Genomic DNA, 18062 nt, shown 5'->3' on the forward strand with positions numbered 1-18062 from the left:
GTACATATCCTATAGCTTGATATTTTCAAGTGGTTGGTGGGATTTCTGTTTCTTTTAAATCAGATGTTAAAAGCCAATCATGAAGTAGTGTGTGTATCATATTCATGTCTTAAATTATGTCTGACTTAATTGAGTTAATTTTTATTTTCACCTGCATTTTGAAGGGAACTTTGACTATTCAGTTGGTTATCAAGAACTGTATGGTGAAATAACTGACCAAGCATTTCAACCTGAGCTTAACTCTAGTATGATGTATTACTACGATGATGGAACAGGAGTGCAGATGTATTCTGTGGATGAAGTTCTTCTGAAAGAATATATAAAACGTCAAATGTAAGTAGATTGTTTAGTATGCAAATATTTTGAAAGATCATTTAAGAAAAGGATTAAACACTCTTTGGAATGAGTTATCAGCCATAAAATGGTGGGGAAGAAGGCATTTCAACTTGTTTTTGATTTGACCATTACCAGTGTCTGTTTAGCTTACTCACAAATGGGGTGAAAAAAACACGAGCGATGGGGAGGAATTTTAAGGCAGCTGTTCTGCATCTTGTGCTGTAGTGTGGCTCTAACTCATAAACCTTCTTTATTTATGGTACATAGCCCTTTTTTATGTTGTCATGTAATTGAGATATGGATGTCTCTGAGCTTGTGTTTTTGAGTACCATCGGTCTGTTTGCATATAAAGCTCTTCTTGGGTGGTGCAGCGAGAGGTTTCTCTTATTTGCTCTCGATTTCACTTTGAGTGTTCTTGTTAGTTTTATGTTTTCAGAGTGTTTCACTTGAAACATTCAACTGAAAGAGTAGTTTCGCATTTGATACTTGATTTTCTAGTAATCTGAAATGTTTACTTTCTCGTGTATACCATTAGGAATGAGAAATCATCTGGAAGACTGATTATCACCAGGAGACATGTCAAAAGGGCCTGGAAACCACTAGTTCATTTTAAAGAGACAGTTTCCACCACTGGCAGATATTTCATCTTCTATACTTGTAACGGCATTTCCCCGTGATGCCTGTGTGGTGGTTTTTTATTGCCCTTGTATTCCATAAAGCAACTTGCTTATTTTATTCTTGCTTCTTTTGTTACAGTTGACGAAAAAAAGGAAGAAAAAAGCCTGTATAAGGGCAGAAAGTATCTGGCATGTGACTATCAACTTCAAAACTTCTATTGCAGTCTTTTTTGTTACTCTTGCTACCAGGCCCCTATGACACCTGACAGTGGACATGTACCCCCATGTCAGGATAATCGGCCTGCACTGTCCTCAGACAAGTGAGGGAGGAGCACAGACACTCCACTGTTGGCCAGATTTCTGGGCATGCAGTGTAGAATCCAGACCTTCTAAGGTAGGACATGATGATGTCCCCCTTTGGTGAGAAAAATGTCAGTTGCAGCATTGGTCACATCTGACTTCTGGTTATATTTGTGTCTTATTTTAGAAAAAAGAGGTTGGCAGGTGTCCATGAAAGACAGCGTAGCTGGCTAACCATTGCCATTGGTTGCTTGTCTGATATAGTCTCCCAAGGCACATGGATTATGGAATTTGCTTTTCAAGAGAGAGAAATTCTTGAGTAGGTTTAGAATATAACTTTACCCTTTTTGTGCTCCTTAAAAAAGAAAAAAAAAAAAAGTGGTTTTATTATACATTTCTTGTATCACATAAAAATGATGGGAAACCGACTTTGTTCATCAGTTACGTGTCATTAACTCATACATGGAGATGGTTTGGTCTGCCTTTTGTAATCGAGTCCTAAAATATTGAAGTGATTGTGCCAAAGAAGGAAGCATGTACAAAAGAAAGCTGAACATAATTGTTGGATGTTGGAGTTCCTTTATGGAGTCTGAGATAAATGAGGATGTACTAGAGAAGGGAAATGGTTTTCTGTAGTGTATTGATGAATTTTAGAACTGTTTACCTGCTTAATAAGAAAAAATGTTAGATGCTGTGTCCAACCGAGTTGATTTGTAATTACAGTAAGAAGTACACTGCTGTCAAGCAGTTTACGCTTGTCCCAAGAAACAGTTTGATGTGCAAGAGGAATATTTGTATTACTTACCAAGAATATCATTACCACTTTTAATTATGGGCTGACATAATCAGCCTGGAACGTTTCAGTGCCTTGAAACTCCTCAATGTGCACCATACAGTAGAACTCCAAGTTCTCTTAAAAACAGATAAATAAAAGCTCAGATGTGCATCCAAGTCTATATTGATTCAAGAATAAATAAAAGGATTCTGAAGAAAGTAAGAAAAGCGAAGCTGGAGGGTGTGTGTTTGTGTTTAGATTTGTCCCTCCACTTAAACAAACTTGTGCATTGTCTTTATCATTAATGTTCTTTCAAATTCCTTTTTCTAGAATGATGGACATCAAATGAGGCAGTTTGAGTCAAGTTCAGTCATTGTCCATTTCTGCTTGTGGAATTTTAAACTAGGTGAATCATTACAAGATTTTTACCTTTACTGTATGACTGTAAAGGTACCATTACAAAAACATTGACATGGCTTTTGTACTTGTCTATCTTCTAGACTTTTAGGGGAAGAGAATTACATTGGTTCAGCACAGTAAATAGAATATTCTTGAGAGAAACCTTTGTGCACAATTGCTTTGCCGATCGATTTACTTAGATCTGAGTAAGAGCTTAATTCTCTAGGAGCTATGTTCTCTTTGCTGTTTGTTTCAAGTTAATGGCAGTGTGTTCATTTGTCGTATGTCTTATTGTCCAACTTTGAGGCTTTTGTTTTCATTCTGTCTTGGAGCTGAGTGTTTCATATAGCCGGCTTTTGCTTTAAAAATTTTTTAGCCACCAAAAGTTATAGAAAGTAATGGTGTCAAGCTTCTCTTTGGTTCGCTGATAGCATTGCGATCCGCTCCATTTGGTGACTTTAGCTTTAAGCCAGCTTCACTGGAGATGCGTAGCATTTTATTCATTGTTGGAATTAAACTTTATATTTGCATGTGTGCTTTTTCCTCAGCATTTTAATGCTTTTTTGTTTTATTTTGCACAACCTCTATTTAAGTCACAGAATAAACATTTCACTGCTTATTTTTTCCTGAACCTGATGAATAGTAGTATTCCTTGGATGTAGGATGCTAAAATATGGAATGGTGTGCAAACCCTGTTAAAGGCTTAGATTTTAGTCACAATTTTTTTTCTGTTCTCCTCCATAGGTTGTTTTCTTATTCCCATGCTTTGTATGTCTGATCGTGATTTCAGTTCTCCGCTTTTTCTCATCACTAAGTATAAAAGATCTTGACATCCTTATTGTTTTATACATCGACTTCATTGTTTAAGATGTTGTCTTTCTGCAACTTCTTTGTTACTTGTCTCTCTTGTTCTGTAGCATTGTCAGATTCGTGAAATGATCCTTGTCCATTTTCTCCTTATTAACTAATATCATTTATTCATTTAGCCTCTACCTTTTTCCATGATCTCTTGTGCTGTTTGGTACAGTTTCATGAAAAATACGTGATTACTGGTTTGGTTCTCTCATCTTCATCTTCCCGCAAGCATGCTTCAAGTAGTGGTTCAGAGTGCATATATGTGCCTCAACACTCAGATAGGACACTTAAACCTTCTAATGTACTGGAAACTGGGAAAGGATACAGTTCAGGATGAGGTTGCACTGCACTGCTTAACAGGAAGTAAGATGTAAGCAGTAATTGTCCTTCATCTTTTATGGAGGCTAAGAGAATGTTGTTTCTGTCTGTTCATGTAAATAATAAGGAGGGATGGGTGAAAGAAAAACTGAACAGAATCTTTCCACACACAGTTCATGCAAAGGTTCTAACAAAGCTTTAATGTGTATTCCTGTGTGCTGTACTGGATCATAAGTCATTCCTAAGATGATGAGAATGCATGCATGCTGTTCCAAAAGTTTTGTTGAAAGAACAGTGTTGTTGTTGATTACGCTCTATTTTTAATGGAAGACTTTACCGAGGAATATTTTGGCTACTGTTTCAGGATTTACTCTGTTATAATAGGCTCATATTTGCATCTTTTTTGTTTCTCTGTCCAGTGAGTATTATTTCAGCACAGAAAACTTGGAAAGAGACTTCTTCATGAGGAGAAAGATGGACCAACAAGGATTTCTGCCTATTTCATTGATTGCTAGCTTCCACAGGGTGCAAGCTCTGACTACGAATGCTACACTCATTTTGGAGGTAAAATAATACAGAAGCATGTGTGTAGACAGTTTTGGTGCTTTTTTTTCTTTTGTATGGATTTTTGCACAGTCCCATTGGAACTGAGGGTAGAATGCTGCAGAAAATGTTTTCTTCTGCAGTTTGTAAACATTCTAAGAGTGAGGCTACAGAAAGGGGAGATTAGATGAAAGGAACAGACATCTCTACGTCTATAGACAAACTGAAGAATTATATCCAAGATGTTTATAGGGTCAGTAATTTAGTGCATTAGATTAAGCTTACTTCGTTTTTCTTGTCAGAATCCTATTCACTTCTGAACTTTCAGTATCCTGTTTTGAGTCAGAAGTTGAGAGAAATGTGGTCTTGAGTACCCACGCAAGGTGTTCTCATGTGCATATAATATAGAAGCTCCTTGCTGCATAATTCAGCAGAGTGCTTGTACATAGCAAAAAATGTAGAGTCATTCCAAGGTCATTCTTTTAAGAAAACGAAAAGGAGGAGAATGTAAAAGGGATGTTATCTGATGCTGAGAAGTTGTAATATTGCCAAAACCTAAGAAGCATATTAAGCCTTTTAAAGAATATACTTGCAAGACTCTCTTTTGCAGAGTCAGTCATCTGTTATTTCTTTGAGGATTCTGTGTTTTGAGAGGTTGAAACATGGTAAATAGGTGTTCTTAGTATAGGCAGGTACGTTGAAGAAACTTTTGATGATTCCTTTGCAAGCTAATCATCATGTATTTAGAGTGCGAGTTGGATAGTTGCACAAATAGCCTGGCAGGTGTTTTAAAACAAATAAAACCAACTATAGGTTATGAAGGTTCAACATCACAGACCTCCATTTGAGCACTGTCAAGAGAACCACTTCTCTGTGTGTGCGGAGTGAGAGTGGAAAACATGTTTTGCTTGTTTTGCTGTGTTTCTTTTTTAGAGCAAAAAGAGTTGCAGAGTTTATTTGAGTATTCAGGAGTCCAGAGGGGGTTTTCACTGAGCCTGCCACTACTGTAATTTAGGGCAACTGTTAGATTGACAAAATCTTCAGGATGTTAGCACAAATTATATTGTTTGGTCAGTGTCTATTGCCAAGGTGTACCAGATATTTCTAATAGTTTACAAGATTTTTAGGGAGAGCGGTTCTTACGCCTTCATTCTGAGTGGGAAAATTGGGCTGCCAAATTACTTTTCTACTAAAATAAGAACACTTTGTGTTAAGATTTCTGAAAGGGAACAGATCTTTATGCCTTTCTCTTCCAGATGAATTTTTTTTATTTAGAAGGCTAAAATGGGTTTCTGTTTAAATTACAGCATAGCACACTTGGCCAAGCTGAGGTGATCTTAACAGTGTGTTCCTGAATGATGTTGAATTCTTCTCTGGCAATAATTTTCCTCAGGTCCAGAGATACTTGTCCAATAGCAGGCTTGCCTAAATTGTAAACACTGCCAGCAAGCAAGAAAATGGAAATTGTTCTGCAGAATCCACTTGTTGTTTAGCTCCTATTTTATTTCCGTTGACTCTCATAAGATGTATGTCAGCTCTCTACTGACCTTGTCGTTAAATGTATTGCCCAGTCCTTAAGCTGGCGGTTGTCATGCTGCTGCTACAGGAAGATGCTTTTCTGCTTCTAGCACAGAAACCTGTTGCAGTATATTGCTGATCTGACCAGAAGCAGGGATACTGTGCATACTTGATGTTGTCCTTCTCATGTGGCTCTGAGGCTGTCCAGTACTTCAGCAGCTTACTAATACATGAGCCTGATCAATCCAGAACAGAATTGATGATTGTAGTAGGGGATCTTTGGGACCACAGGTTATTCACTTACCAGAACTGCAGTACCTTACTGTTTCACAGCTCTCTGTCTATGATCTCTCCAAATTCTTTAATGCTAGTTTTCTACTTACTGTGTGCAGTCAAAATAGGGTCTCAATATGATATGTTTTGGATGCTACTGAGGATGTCTGGGAGGAGTCTTTTTGGTATGTTGTTAGTCTAAGGAGTGCTTTGCTGTTACATAGTTACCTTAAATCACATTTAAATAAGATAAGTCTATGGGAAACTGGAAGCATTCTTTCATAAGATCTAAAATAAGCAGTGTAGCGCGAGTGTTTACAGAGACCTAGGCTGCAAAATGAAAGTGAAAATAGTCTTAATGTACTTGAACTAAGCTTCCATAGCAGTTTCCTTTAGTTAGTTGAATTCATGCTTCTCCTGAGGGTGATAATTGGTTTCACTTGTACCTGAAGTTGCATTTAGTGGAAGCAGCTTCTGTCACAGTGCTGCAATATCCTGCACCCCCATGCCCCCCTACAAATGGATCTTCCGCCAGAAAATGAACACCTTCAAGAGAAGCTCCAGCAGATTGTTATCAGATCATTCCTGGACTTGTTGTCTAGGAGTATGTTATATTTTCTACCCAGTCTTCTCTCTGAAGTCTAGTAAGTTAAGGAAAAAAACATATTTTTTTACACCGTACAATCATACTATTTCCTTCTTAACCAGAAGATAGTCTAAGCATCTTTTGTAATTAAGATACGGGTTCCCTTAGTTCATAAATGCAAGTATGCATAATAGACTAGAAGTCCTTATGTGTACTTAACTGGCTGGAGAACAACTCGATGTTCCAATGAAAGACAAATTTCTCCACCCTTCGATCTTTGGTTATTCTTTTACAGAATTTCTCTGGGTCTTACTCTCTGTATCAGTCTACATGCTAATGTCAGAAAGGAAAAATATTTGCAGTTTGTTAGCTTGTGACTTTATTAACTTTTTTTTTTTTAATTTCTATCTTACTGTGGGAATGGTTGAACACTGTTATAAATTGCCCAGAGAGAGTGTGCCATATGTAACCTTGAAGGTGCTCAAACACAGCTGGAAATGGCTGACCCTGCTTGAATAGAGGGTCTAGATAATCTTGAGAGGTCCTTTCCAGTCTTGACCACTCTGATTCTGTACTGTCTGTTAGCTGTGCTTAGAATTAAGAAGAAAATGCATGGGGTTGGAGTTAGTTTTGGGGAACTAGAAGAGTGGATAGAAGAGCTAGGAAGGAGTTGGTTTGGTGCCCTCTCACAAGGAAGGGGTTGCAGATTGGGGAGAGGGAGGAAGTGATATTTGATGAAATTTAAAAAGATGATGAATGGTTATCCTTGAAAATGAAAAGATTGTTTGCACCAGTAGAAGAAAGATCAGACAGTCATTATGAAGAACGAGTACAAAAAGCTTGAATTCCCTTTTTAAGTACTATAAAAAGAGTTGACTGTCTTCCATGGACATAAGAAGGTGCTGGATATGTAATGTTTTCGTAAGCTGTAATGTGCTTGTCCAACAGGCCCTAAAGGACAGTACAGAAGTTGAAATTGTGGATCAGAGGATAAGAAAAAGGGTTGATCCAGAAAAGTGGCCAATTCCAGGTCCACCTTCCTGTAATCTGTCAACGACTGACTTTTCTCAGCTCATCAATTGTCCAGAATTCATACCAGGTCAAGTCTATGGCTCACATACTGGTAAAGAATTTCTTTAATAGAAACTTAAGTTTGGGACTGTCTGTCTAGCTGAGGAAATTTGCCTCTTAATAATGTTTTCGTAATAGAAATTGTGCATTTGGTAATGGTTCATTCAGCTAATATGCCTGCCAGCTGTACGGTTGTGGCTGATATGGCTAATACTAAGTAGATAAAAATGTCTTCTGTGTGCTATAGTTGTGAGCATTCTCCAGAAGGTATAATGGCCTGGAATCCTTTTTTATTACCGGTAGCAGAAGCAGTAGTAGTCTTCAGATAGTCATAAAACCTACTTCATTTTGATACTAGCTGAAAGTTAACTGTATTTTATTTACCCTAGTTTTGGATGGGTATTTCATTCACACTATTAATATGGAGATTGTTGCAAACAAAGCAGTGTTTGGCTAGTAAATCTTTTACTAAAGTGTTGGCTCAAAGTAAATTGGAAGAATGAAGAATGAGTTAGGCAGCCATCCGGAGAGCTGGTGCCTGGTGTAGGGAAAACATATCTCTGATAAATTAATTCTTGTTTTCTGAATAACAGATGATTTCTCTGAGTCTGTTATATACGTTTAACTTAAGTAAGCTGATAAATTAGTATTTTCCTAAAATACTATGAAAATTGATCTCCTAAAATGAAAAGAAATTGTGCTAATCAATGCTAACTTGAACCACAGAGGTAACAAGTAGTGGATGAGGTTATAGGAAAGTCCAATGTGTAAAACAAACAAACAAACAAAAAACAACACAACAGGAACTGAACTACTGTTTTTCAATGCTAGAGTCTGCACCAAGTTCTCCAGGAATGGGAAGCTTGTTGAGTCTGAAGGAAAACACTGAAACAAATAATTTTCAGACAATATCTAAAGGGTTGTCTACAAGTTTGCCTGATTTGGACTCTGAACCTTGGATAGAAGTGAAGAACAGGCATCATGCATCCACTGCTAGAGTAAAGGTAAAATGAGAAAGAACTTTATTTAAATAAGCAAATGCAAAGCCTTCCCACTTTCCAGGTGTAGTATGAAACAGTTGTTTTTGTTTTCTTTCCCACACTTCAATATATGTGATACTTGATTATATAAAACTGTTAGTGTGGGCACTGTTCTCCGTATCCAGACTTAGAATAACCAAGTGCATTTCAAATCCCGGTCCAAAGCTCACTGTGATGAAATGTAATTTTTTTTTTCTGCTGATGAACAATTGTACATGTGCTTAATTGAAAAGCTGTTGTGCTATGAGAGAAAAACTCATGATGCTGAATTACTTAGAAGAGTAATTTACTTGTCAGCTTGATAAATATCTTATAGTGGCTGTGTCATTTCTAATTCTGTATGTTCATTATTGAAAGTGTTCAGTTGTGCTCTATTTGTCTTCGATTTGGATGATCATTATCTATTTCAAGTATAAAATGCATCGCCTTTTCTTATTTAGGAATGCGTTCCTATGCCTGATCAAGTATCAGGCCAACAGCCACCCCCACCTCCAGAGGAACAAGAACAAGAAGAACTTGACTTTTTGTTTGATGAAGAGATGGAACAAATTCAGGGTCATAAGAATAAATTCACTGATTGGTCAGATAGCAGTTCAGATTATGAAATTGATGATCAGGACGTAAACAAGATTTTGATAGTAACACAGACACCACCATATATGAGAAAACATCCTGATGAAGGTCGTGCTGGCAACCATGTGTGTCATGGAAAAATAACATCAGAACTTGCTAAAGTTATTAATGATGGCTTATACTATTATGAACAGGATTTGTGGACAGTGCAGAGTGAAAATGACACTACAGTAATGGTAACTCTTCTTTCTTTCTTTTTTTTTTTAACCTTAAAAAAACTATTTTGGCTGTCTGCTACACAACTAAACTATTGGCCTTTCAGTATTTGAAGGGAGCTTATGAACAGGAGGGGGAATGACTGTTTACAAGTGTGGATAGTGATAGGATAAGGGGGAATGATTTTAAACTAAGACAGAGGAGGTTTAGGTTAGATATTAGGAGGAATTTTTTCACACACAGGGTGGTGACACACTGGAACACATTGCCCAGAGAAGCTGTGGATGCCCCATCCCTGGAGGCATTTAAGGCCAGGCTGGCTCTGGGCAGCCTGGACTGATGGTTGGTGACCCTGCACATAGTAGGGGGGTTGAAAATGGGGTGATCATTGTGGTCCTTTTCAACCCAGGCCATTCTATGATTCAATAGACATTTTTGAAATAAAGTTGATAGTTGAATTCAATAGAAATGTAAATAATGTTTATTTTCATGATGATGTAGACAGTTGAAAGCAAAATTTTCTCATGTCAGAGATTTGACCAAAAGCACAGAATGGATATTTTGTAGAACAATTTTTAATGTTTTGGAGATGGTTCAACTTTTCCAACGTTTTCTTGTTCAATACATAGCTTGTTTCATAAAGAGCACTTTCAAACCCCTAGTATAGAGGCAATATAAGGACATAATTTTTATGTAAGATAGAGAGGAGGACATTATAGTCATTTTTAAGTAGTTTATTTAGAGGTTTCTTTATACTTCAGCTTGTAAGAATGTGCAGCTCTGTGAGCAAATTGCAGTTGGGTTTGCACACCTTGCTTTATTATAGCAACCCTTTTATTTCCTAGCTTGTATTTGAGGCCCCTGTCATTTAGGCTTTCAGAACTTCAGAAGGAGCTTGTTAGTTTTGTGGGTTTTTTTCTACTAATTTATTTTTATACAGTAAATAGCTATAAAATTACAGATGTGTTGAACTCCAGCACTCTATAGCTTGAAGTCAACTGGGAACACCACTGTCCTATCAGTTACTGATTTTAGTTCATAAAGAATCCACTTTTTAGGAAAGCAAGCCCAGTGAGTGGCTTATCTGTACACAGTGCTGCTTTATCAATAGCAGATACTGTGCACATAGAAATAACGTTACCCAAAGACTAAAATAATGAGATGAAGAAGCTTTGCCTGTTGGTAAGGACAAATGTGTGTTATATGGGAAGGAGAAAAAGGGTGAAAATAACTTAAGGGAATGAAGCATGTGGGTACAAAAGGGAGTTGACAGAGTTATAAATGAATGTTGAGAATAAAAGCAGGAAATTAAGGTGGGATTCATAATATGGAATTTTTATTATGAAGAAAGTGGTCCAAGAAAATCAACAGATTGGAACAAGACAGTCAGAAATGGCACACAGGAAGAGAAAATATTTTCTCTTTGTTGTCATGTTCTTGGCCATAACCTAAGTGAGGTTTTTTTCTTATATTCCATGCATGCATGCCACACTACCTTCAGTTGAGTAGGAGCATGAGGGCTTTGAGGTGCTGCCGTTTCATTTACAACACTGGCATTTCTTTATATGTAGCCTGAGGAAAGGAGCAGGTCATCTCCTGACCCCCTAAGTTGCTTTTCTTGTCAGACTTACTGCAGAAGGCAGACTGCTTTGGTTTTGGCAAGAGATAGGATCTCAGTTGTTTCTGTTTCTTACCCTGTTAAAAAATCCTGAGCATGGCCCCATTGGCCTCTATGTGCCCATGTGGTGGCCTAACTGTTTCTTGCAGAAAGCACAGTGTCAGTTCTGTTATTCATGTCAGCTAGGAACTCCCATTTAAATTTAACCAGATCTGTACTGGCTTGTGTGAGTTTAGCTGTGTGTGAATTCTAGGTTCCTGATTATCTCTTAGGACATTCAGCCTTTCCTCAAGATGATGGCTGTTGTGGTTTGTGTTTACACTTTTTCTTTTCTCTAATTCAGCAAGAAGTTGAGAACTTCAGAAAGCTAACTCTCGTTTGTAAGGAAGAATTCGATAATCTTGCACCAGAACTGATTGCCAGTCGATCCCAAGAAATTCCTCTGGGTTCTTCAGAGTTACAGATAGGTAAGAAATGTAACACAGGTATTTCTATTTTAGAATCTCTATAATGAAGCACGTATTTTAACTTTTTCTGCTTGTGTAATGTTTTATATTTTGAGATAATTTTTCTTTGCAAAGAAATGTTTATTTCATCGCTTTGAGCAGTCAGTCAGTACTGCTTCTGCACCAAGTGCTTTTTATTATTTCAGTTATCCTTTTGGGGATGATGTAGTTCACTTGAAGTGAATCTTGTCTTTAAGATATTAGGTATTTGGAGGAGCTTAAGATTTCAAAGCTCAGTTTTCTTTTGAAATAAAGTATCTCTTTCCTTTTTGCTGATTTAGCAGAGGAACCAGTTTGTAATTTGTTCAGTACTGAAGCACTTCCAGCAGCAACAGTGGCTCGGTCACTGCCAACTGTGGTTCCAGAATCTCCCCGAGTTCACCCTGGTTTCACCCCACGAACACCTCGCACCCCAAGGCTACAGGATCCCAACAAAACACCCAGGTTCTACCCCGTTGTTAAAGAAGCACAGTGCATTGATGTGAAGGTAAATGGAAAGAAAGGCTTAATATCTTTTAAAATCTATGGAAAGCCTATAAAATTATTGCGTGTGAAGTAATTTGTAAGAATGTCAAGGTAAAAATGAAACAATTGTACTTGATAATTGTTTTTCTTTAAAAATGTCATATTAATCCTTTTTTGTTTCTACAAAATGATTCCTGATTTTTCTCTGTAACGTTTCTTTAAAGTCCATGATGAAGAAGTGTAACATCTAAAGGTTTTAAACTTGTTACATAAGAATAAGCTTCAGGTTATGAAGCTGGAGCATTGTGACTTTATATTTGGTTAGATATAATATAAAATGGGCAGCATGCTGTTTTGGGAGGATAAAAGTGAGTGAAATCAAATTGTGAAAATAAATGCTTCATTTACTTCCTTAGGCTCCAAGAAAAAGAAAAACGCGGCACAGTAGAAATCCTCCCTTAGAATGCCATGTCGGTTGGGTGATGGATTCCAGAGACCACAGGCCAAGAACTTCCTCTGTGAGGTGAGGGTTGGTTGGTTGGTTTTGAAAATTTCTTTTTGTAGCATCGTTAGTTCTCACCACCAGTGCAGAAATAGGCTGCGATTAATTGAGAATTTCTACATGCAGTGGAAGCAAAAGAGAGTGATGGAAGAAAGGCAAATGGGGACAAGAGACAAATCTAGAATTTACAAGTAGAGCCATGTAGAAGTGAGCTAATTAGCCTAGTCTCATTCTGTTCTTTGCTGATCCATGATATGATCTCATTAATATTACCTGAAGTACTGATGGTCATTGGTGTTCAGTGACTCTGTTTGCCTTTAAGCGGTCATTTAATACCGTGTATTATATTAATGCTTAGTTAGCATCGTCAACAACTTTTCAAAGATAATAGCACAGAAGTAGATGTGCACCCAAAAACAGGGGTGACTGGGAATCCGAGTACACATCACAGTGCTTGTCGGGCGATCATACTGTACTGACAGTGGTTGTATACAGCTGAAAGGTTGAAAGCTGGTTCTGTGGAAAAGGACTGTGTGTAGAACAGAAATGTTTCTTTTGCAGCAGTTCCAATGCTTCACCTTCAGAAGGAGCTCCACTTGCAGGAGGTTATGGTTGTACTCCAAATTCTCTTCCAAAATTTCAGCATCCTTCTCATGAACTGTTAAAGGAAAATGGCTTTACACAACAGGTGTACCATAAGTATCATCGAAGATGTCTAACGGGTAAGCCACTATTGTACTTCCTAACTTTTTAGCAAGAAATAACCAGTTGTCACTTGATGGCAGTTTTCTCCATATTGTTCTTGATCCATCATTTTTCTTGGGGAAAAATGGTGCTTTTATTTTATGATACTTTCTTTCTATTTAACTTCAAATTCCCTGACAAAAAAAATACCCTCAAAATCCTTGACATTTTCCAGCAACTTTTTCTGTATTAATATTCATTGCTAAAAGAAATATTGAGTCTTTGAGAGAAGATAATTAGTTGACTTTGAGACTTAATTAATAATGTTAATGAAAATATCTTTTGAAAATTCAGAATTACAGTTCTTGAAGATCTTATGTCAGTGTTACTAATGAAAAAGCACTTGAAAATAGTCTGTTGAAGAAGTAAGAATTTGGGGCTGTGTGTTTGTTTCCTTTTCAGAGAGGAAACGGTTGGGAATTGGTCAGTCTCAGGAAATGAACACACTTTTTCGTTTCTGGTCCTTTTTCCTGAGAGATCACTTCAACAGGAAAATGTATGAAGAATTTAGACAACTTGCTCTGGATGATGCTAAAGAACACTACAGGTAGGAGGTTTTTTCTTGGAATTGAAATTAAAAAAAAAAAAAGACTTTTAAAGTTTGAGATCTTTACCAGTCATTTTAATTACAGTGATTTTTTTTTTTCATATATTTTTTTTTTACATGTATTTTTTTTACGTACATCTGAAGTGAAGATTTCTATTGTTAGATTTGTCTCTTTGTAAATCTTTAAAATAGCAGTCTGTGCAAGTTGTTTTAACACCAAAAATGTGTTTGTATGTATAAGTAGCTAAGTGTATGGCATTTCCTGACCTGTAGTTGGTCCTGAATTCTCCAAAATCATGCAACTTGTTGACTCTGACAAGTCAGCTCTACTCTTGGGAAAGTTTCTGTGATTTTTCTCATCCATTCTTGACCTCAAATTTCTGCCTACAATAGCAGAAAAAGTTACCAGTGCCGCATTTGCTCTGATATTCCCTCTCTTCTTCCCACACACCTCTTCCCTTTCCCTCCCCAGCCTATATTTCTCTAAATCAAAGACACAGGGTAGTCCAGTGTATTGAATGCTAAGCGAGGAAGTTTATAAAAATTACAAAGTTTGGATATGTTGTCCCTCTAGAGTGTCAAGTCTGTAGGATGCAAAGGTGGTCTTAATCATCATTTGTATATCTGTTGAGAGCTTTCTTTATGCTTTTGTGATTATCCAACTATATATTTTCCAAGAGAAACTTGAGAAAGCTCTTAAGGGATTGCACATAAATGCTTGACAGAAGGAGGTCCCATTTATGCTTTCCTTATGTCTTTGCCAAATGTAGCATATTGTGGTATCATAAAGAAAAGTTGATCCAGATCCTTCCTGAAAAAATAACTTGTGTATATTTAAAAAATACTCCAGGTAAGTGCTACTGGCACGAACATTTCCCTAGTTAAGTGTTCCTTAAAGTTGTACTGATTACCTAGATGGAGCTTGACTTGAGGAGCTCTCACCATTGCATAATTTCATATATTCATAGCATGATACTGTAGTCATCTGGTGACTGAACTCAGCGCTCAGATAAAAGGTGTGTGTCTGCATGGTAAGAGTTCAGTGTTATACAGGAACACAATGGCTGGTTTGGTACTGGGAGCTGGATTAAAACATCCATTGGCCTCAGTTCACTTACCTAGACAAGTGGGCAATTTATTTTGACCTCCACTTGGCTGCCCAAGGCAGACTTCACACACGCATGCTAAAAATTCAGGTGGGTCCACAAAGCATTAAACTTGGCAGGAAAGCAGTAATAACTGTAGTAACTTCTAGCAGTAGGGCTTTTTTTTTTTTTTTTTTTTTTTTTTTTTTTTTTTTTTTGTGACTTTCCCACTTTCTCAGCTAGTATGGATTAGGAAAAAGTTGAGTGTGACAGCAAGCTTAATGCTTCCAAGTAAGGTAAAATGATGGTCGGTACCTTACCTCAGCTCAGAGTAGATGATTAAGAAGCTTATGATTGAGTTGAATAAGGGAGTGGCAGGTAGACTGGTGTCAGTTGTTTATTCCCTCTAATAGAAAACAGGAGGGGCATGGAAGGAAACCAGAGTCCAAAAAAATTGGAGGCCATTTTTCATGTGGGAGCTGTGGGTCTCAACATCTTGGAAATGTAAAAGCATTTGTTTTGAAATTGTAGGCATACATAGAGTATGCAGTTCATAAATTGAAGCCGTGTGACAAAACTGATATTCCTAGTTTTGCTTATTTGTGAAGGTGTTTCAGAGAACAGAACTGTTTAATAAAAATTGAATGTATAAGGAAGCATTTTTTGTGGAAAGGGAAAAATGAGACTATGCTATTTACATAAATGCATGGAGAGATTGAAAACTTGGATGCTTTTGAGTAATTAGAGTGTATTCCTAAGATTCCCATACCTGTTTCTTCTCTTCTAGGTACGGGTTGGAATGCTTGTTTCGATTTTACAGCTATGGCCTAGAAAAGAAATTCAGGCGAGACATATTCAAGGACTTCCAAGAAGAAACTAAGAGGGACTATGAAGCTGGTAATTATCATAGGCCAGTCACTGCTTACAGCAGGGTAACTTTAGCTGGGAGATAATCCCCTTTCCTTGGCACTTACTTGTTTAGTAAGCTCAGTTTTAGTTTAGTTTTTAAGAGCACCTTTAGTTTATCTTTCATATATAGATACTGGTGAACAATTAGGTTTTTAGTTAAGTCTAGCCTTTGTAAATCGGTAAAATTATCTTCTTTTGTTATTAGGCCAGCTTTATGGGCTAGAAAAGTTCTGGGCTTACCTAAAATATTCTCAGCACAAGACACCAGCCATTGACCCCAAGCTGCAAGAATACCTCAGTAAATTTAGGAGACTGGAGGACTTCAGAGTGGATGTAAGTTTCTACAGCTATTTTAAGTAATTTGGCATATCCGTTACTTCAAGTTAAACTGTTTCAAAATAGTTCTTCAGTTCATGAAAAGGTAAATTTACAAATCACATCAAGTCACTACAAGGCCTGATTAGAAAAAGTTAAATGGAAATGAAAAATGTGTTGTTCTGTTCCAGGTGTTATTTTTCAAGCTGAAATATGGTTCATATATGAACAGTGCTGAATTTCTCTTTTTATTGTATAATGTAAATAGCAAAAATACATAAAAGGACATTTTACTGATCTAATATGAAGTGCTGAGGAAGGAGGACTTTGAAGGTTTTTCAACTCAATACATAGTTTATTTGTCATCTGCTAAGACAGATTACTTCTATGCTCTTCAGGAATTTGGCAAATTAATTAACACCTAGCAGTTCCTTAATGAATTGTGACAGGCATTGTCCTTTGCACGCCAAATTCAGCGTAACCTTCTTATAGACAGCTGATTTCTTAAGCTGCACAACTCCAGACTGCAGTGCTGCTGTGTTTGTTCTAACAGGATTGTGATGTACTGCTCCAATGCTGTCATGCTCTTCACCCCTTCTTTCTGGGAATTGTGGCAAATATTGGGCACTGGCTATATTGTAGTGCTCCAAGATGTTGAAGTCCTAAACTTGTCATGTTTTTACACTCATAGCTTAATGGCCAGGAAGGTTTAAGAGTATCAGTGGTGAGTGATATATCTATATTATAACTATTAATATTACTATGTCTAACTAAAGGCTCAATTACAGAATGCTCCTTTCTGCTCCCCTAAGTATAGGAAAGGGCAGATACCTGGCCTTACAGAACAACTCTTAACAAGGTACTGATGTTAATTTTCAGCCTCCTTTTAGTGAAGAATGTGGCAGGAGGCAGTTTGCTGCAGCAGGTGAGGATTCGGGTCATCGCAGACATCTGGCTCGTTCCTGTAGAACATTTCCTGTGGCTCAGCCTGCAGTGCTGGAGCACGTTACCAGTGGGAACACTCTGCAAGCACCCAGAGCAGACCATCCTAATGCTGCCACAAAATCAATAGAAAGTGATGTACCAGAAAAATAGACTAAGACTCACAACCATTGAAAATCAGCTTTTTCATCGCTCTTTTTAGTTGGAGATCTCCAAGGTGAGCTCGTCTAGTACATGATTAAAAGTGTATGGGAAGACAAAGGACTGCATTCTTTTTCGTGGGATTAAGTTCCAAAACACCCTAGGAGAGTTGCTCTTGGTTTTGGGATCATCAGAAGGGTCCTAGGGAAGATTCTTTGGCTTCAGTATTGCTTTCCTCAAGCTTTTGTTTACAAAAAACTGCATTCCTTGTATATGCATAAAAATACTTTGGGGATGCCTTACATTTCAGCTCATGTTTCTGGGGGAAAAAAAAAAAAAAAGGTATAGTATATCCATCTTACTGACTGTGCTTTCTTTGTCCCTTTGTTTGTATTTTACCAAAGCAAAAAAATTACAGTATACATATAATTTTAAATGTAAAGAAAGATCTATGTGATTGGTTTGCTTTTGAATCTGTAACTATAAAGGTATGCTTTGTGTGAAAGTGCACTCAAGAATGTGCAGCTATATATGATACAGCACTGCTGGATTCTATTTAAAGACATAGTTTCTATTTTTTTCGGGGTCTCCAGAGTTAGTATTAAGTATGGAGTTGAGTGGACATAACTGGGATAGCTTTGCAGATACTTCTTTCAATACTGATTCTTAAAAAGCCACAGTAAAATACAGGGGAAAATGGATCTGTTGATTCAATGTCTTAAATTAACACCTAGCATCTCCAGTTGGTGCAGGTCATTCAAGTAGCTTCAGCTGAATTCTCATATGATGATTATAGAATCACAATAAAGCACTCTAACATGAGAGGCATTCTTTTTTCTTTTCTTTTCTTTTTTTTTTTTAAGATTTT

The 18062-nt window shown here is 37.2% G+C and overlaps 1 protein-coding gene across 5 annotated transcripts in view; it reads left to right on the plus strand.

Annotated features, from left to right (window-relative positions):
- LARP1B (La ribonucleoprotein 1B) overlaps positions 1-18016 on the plus strand; it is a 33313-nt gene extending 15297 nt beyond the window's left edge. For 2 of the 5 annotated variants that reach the window (XM_085221829.1, XM_085221831.1), the window contains exons 7-19: positions 165-333; positions 4020-4164; positions 7469-7643; positions 8423-8595; positions 9072-9440; positions 11382-11505; positions 11829-12031; positions 12426-12532; positions 13073-13233; positions 13658-13802; positions 15675-15784; positions 16002-16129; positions 16991-18016. In XM_085221829.1, the coding sequence (XP_085077955.1) occupies positions 165-333; positions 4020-4164; positions 7469-7643; positions 8423-8595; positions 9072-9440; positions 11382-11505; positions 11829-12031; positions 12426-12532; positions 13073-13233; positions 13658-13802; positions 15675-15784; positions 16002-16129; positions 16991-17206 (2225 nt within the window). In that variant the 3' untranslated portion in view covers positions 17207-18016. Of the gene's footprint in view, positions 1-164; positions 334-4019; positions 4165-7468; positions 7644-8422; positions 8596-9071; positions 9441-11381; positions 11506-11825; positions 12032-12425; positions 12533-13072; positions 13234-13657; positions 13803-15674; positions 15785-16001; positions 16130-16990 lie in introns of all 5 variants that reach the window. The other 3 variants (XM_085221826.1, XM_085221830.1, XM_085221828.1) reach the window with 2 other exon arrangements.
- The last annotated feature ends 46 nt before the right edge of the window (positions 18017-18062 follow it).

This window comes from Meleagris gallopavo, chromosome 4 (genome assembly GCF_905368555.1).
Source record: "Meleagris gallopavo chromosome 4, MGAL_WU_HG_1.1, whole genome shotgun sequence".
NCBI classification, from domain to species: Eukaryota; Metazoa; Chordata; class Aves; order Galliformes; family Phasianidae; genus Meleagris; species Meleagris gallopavo.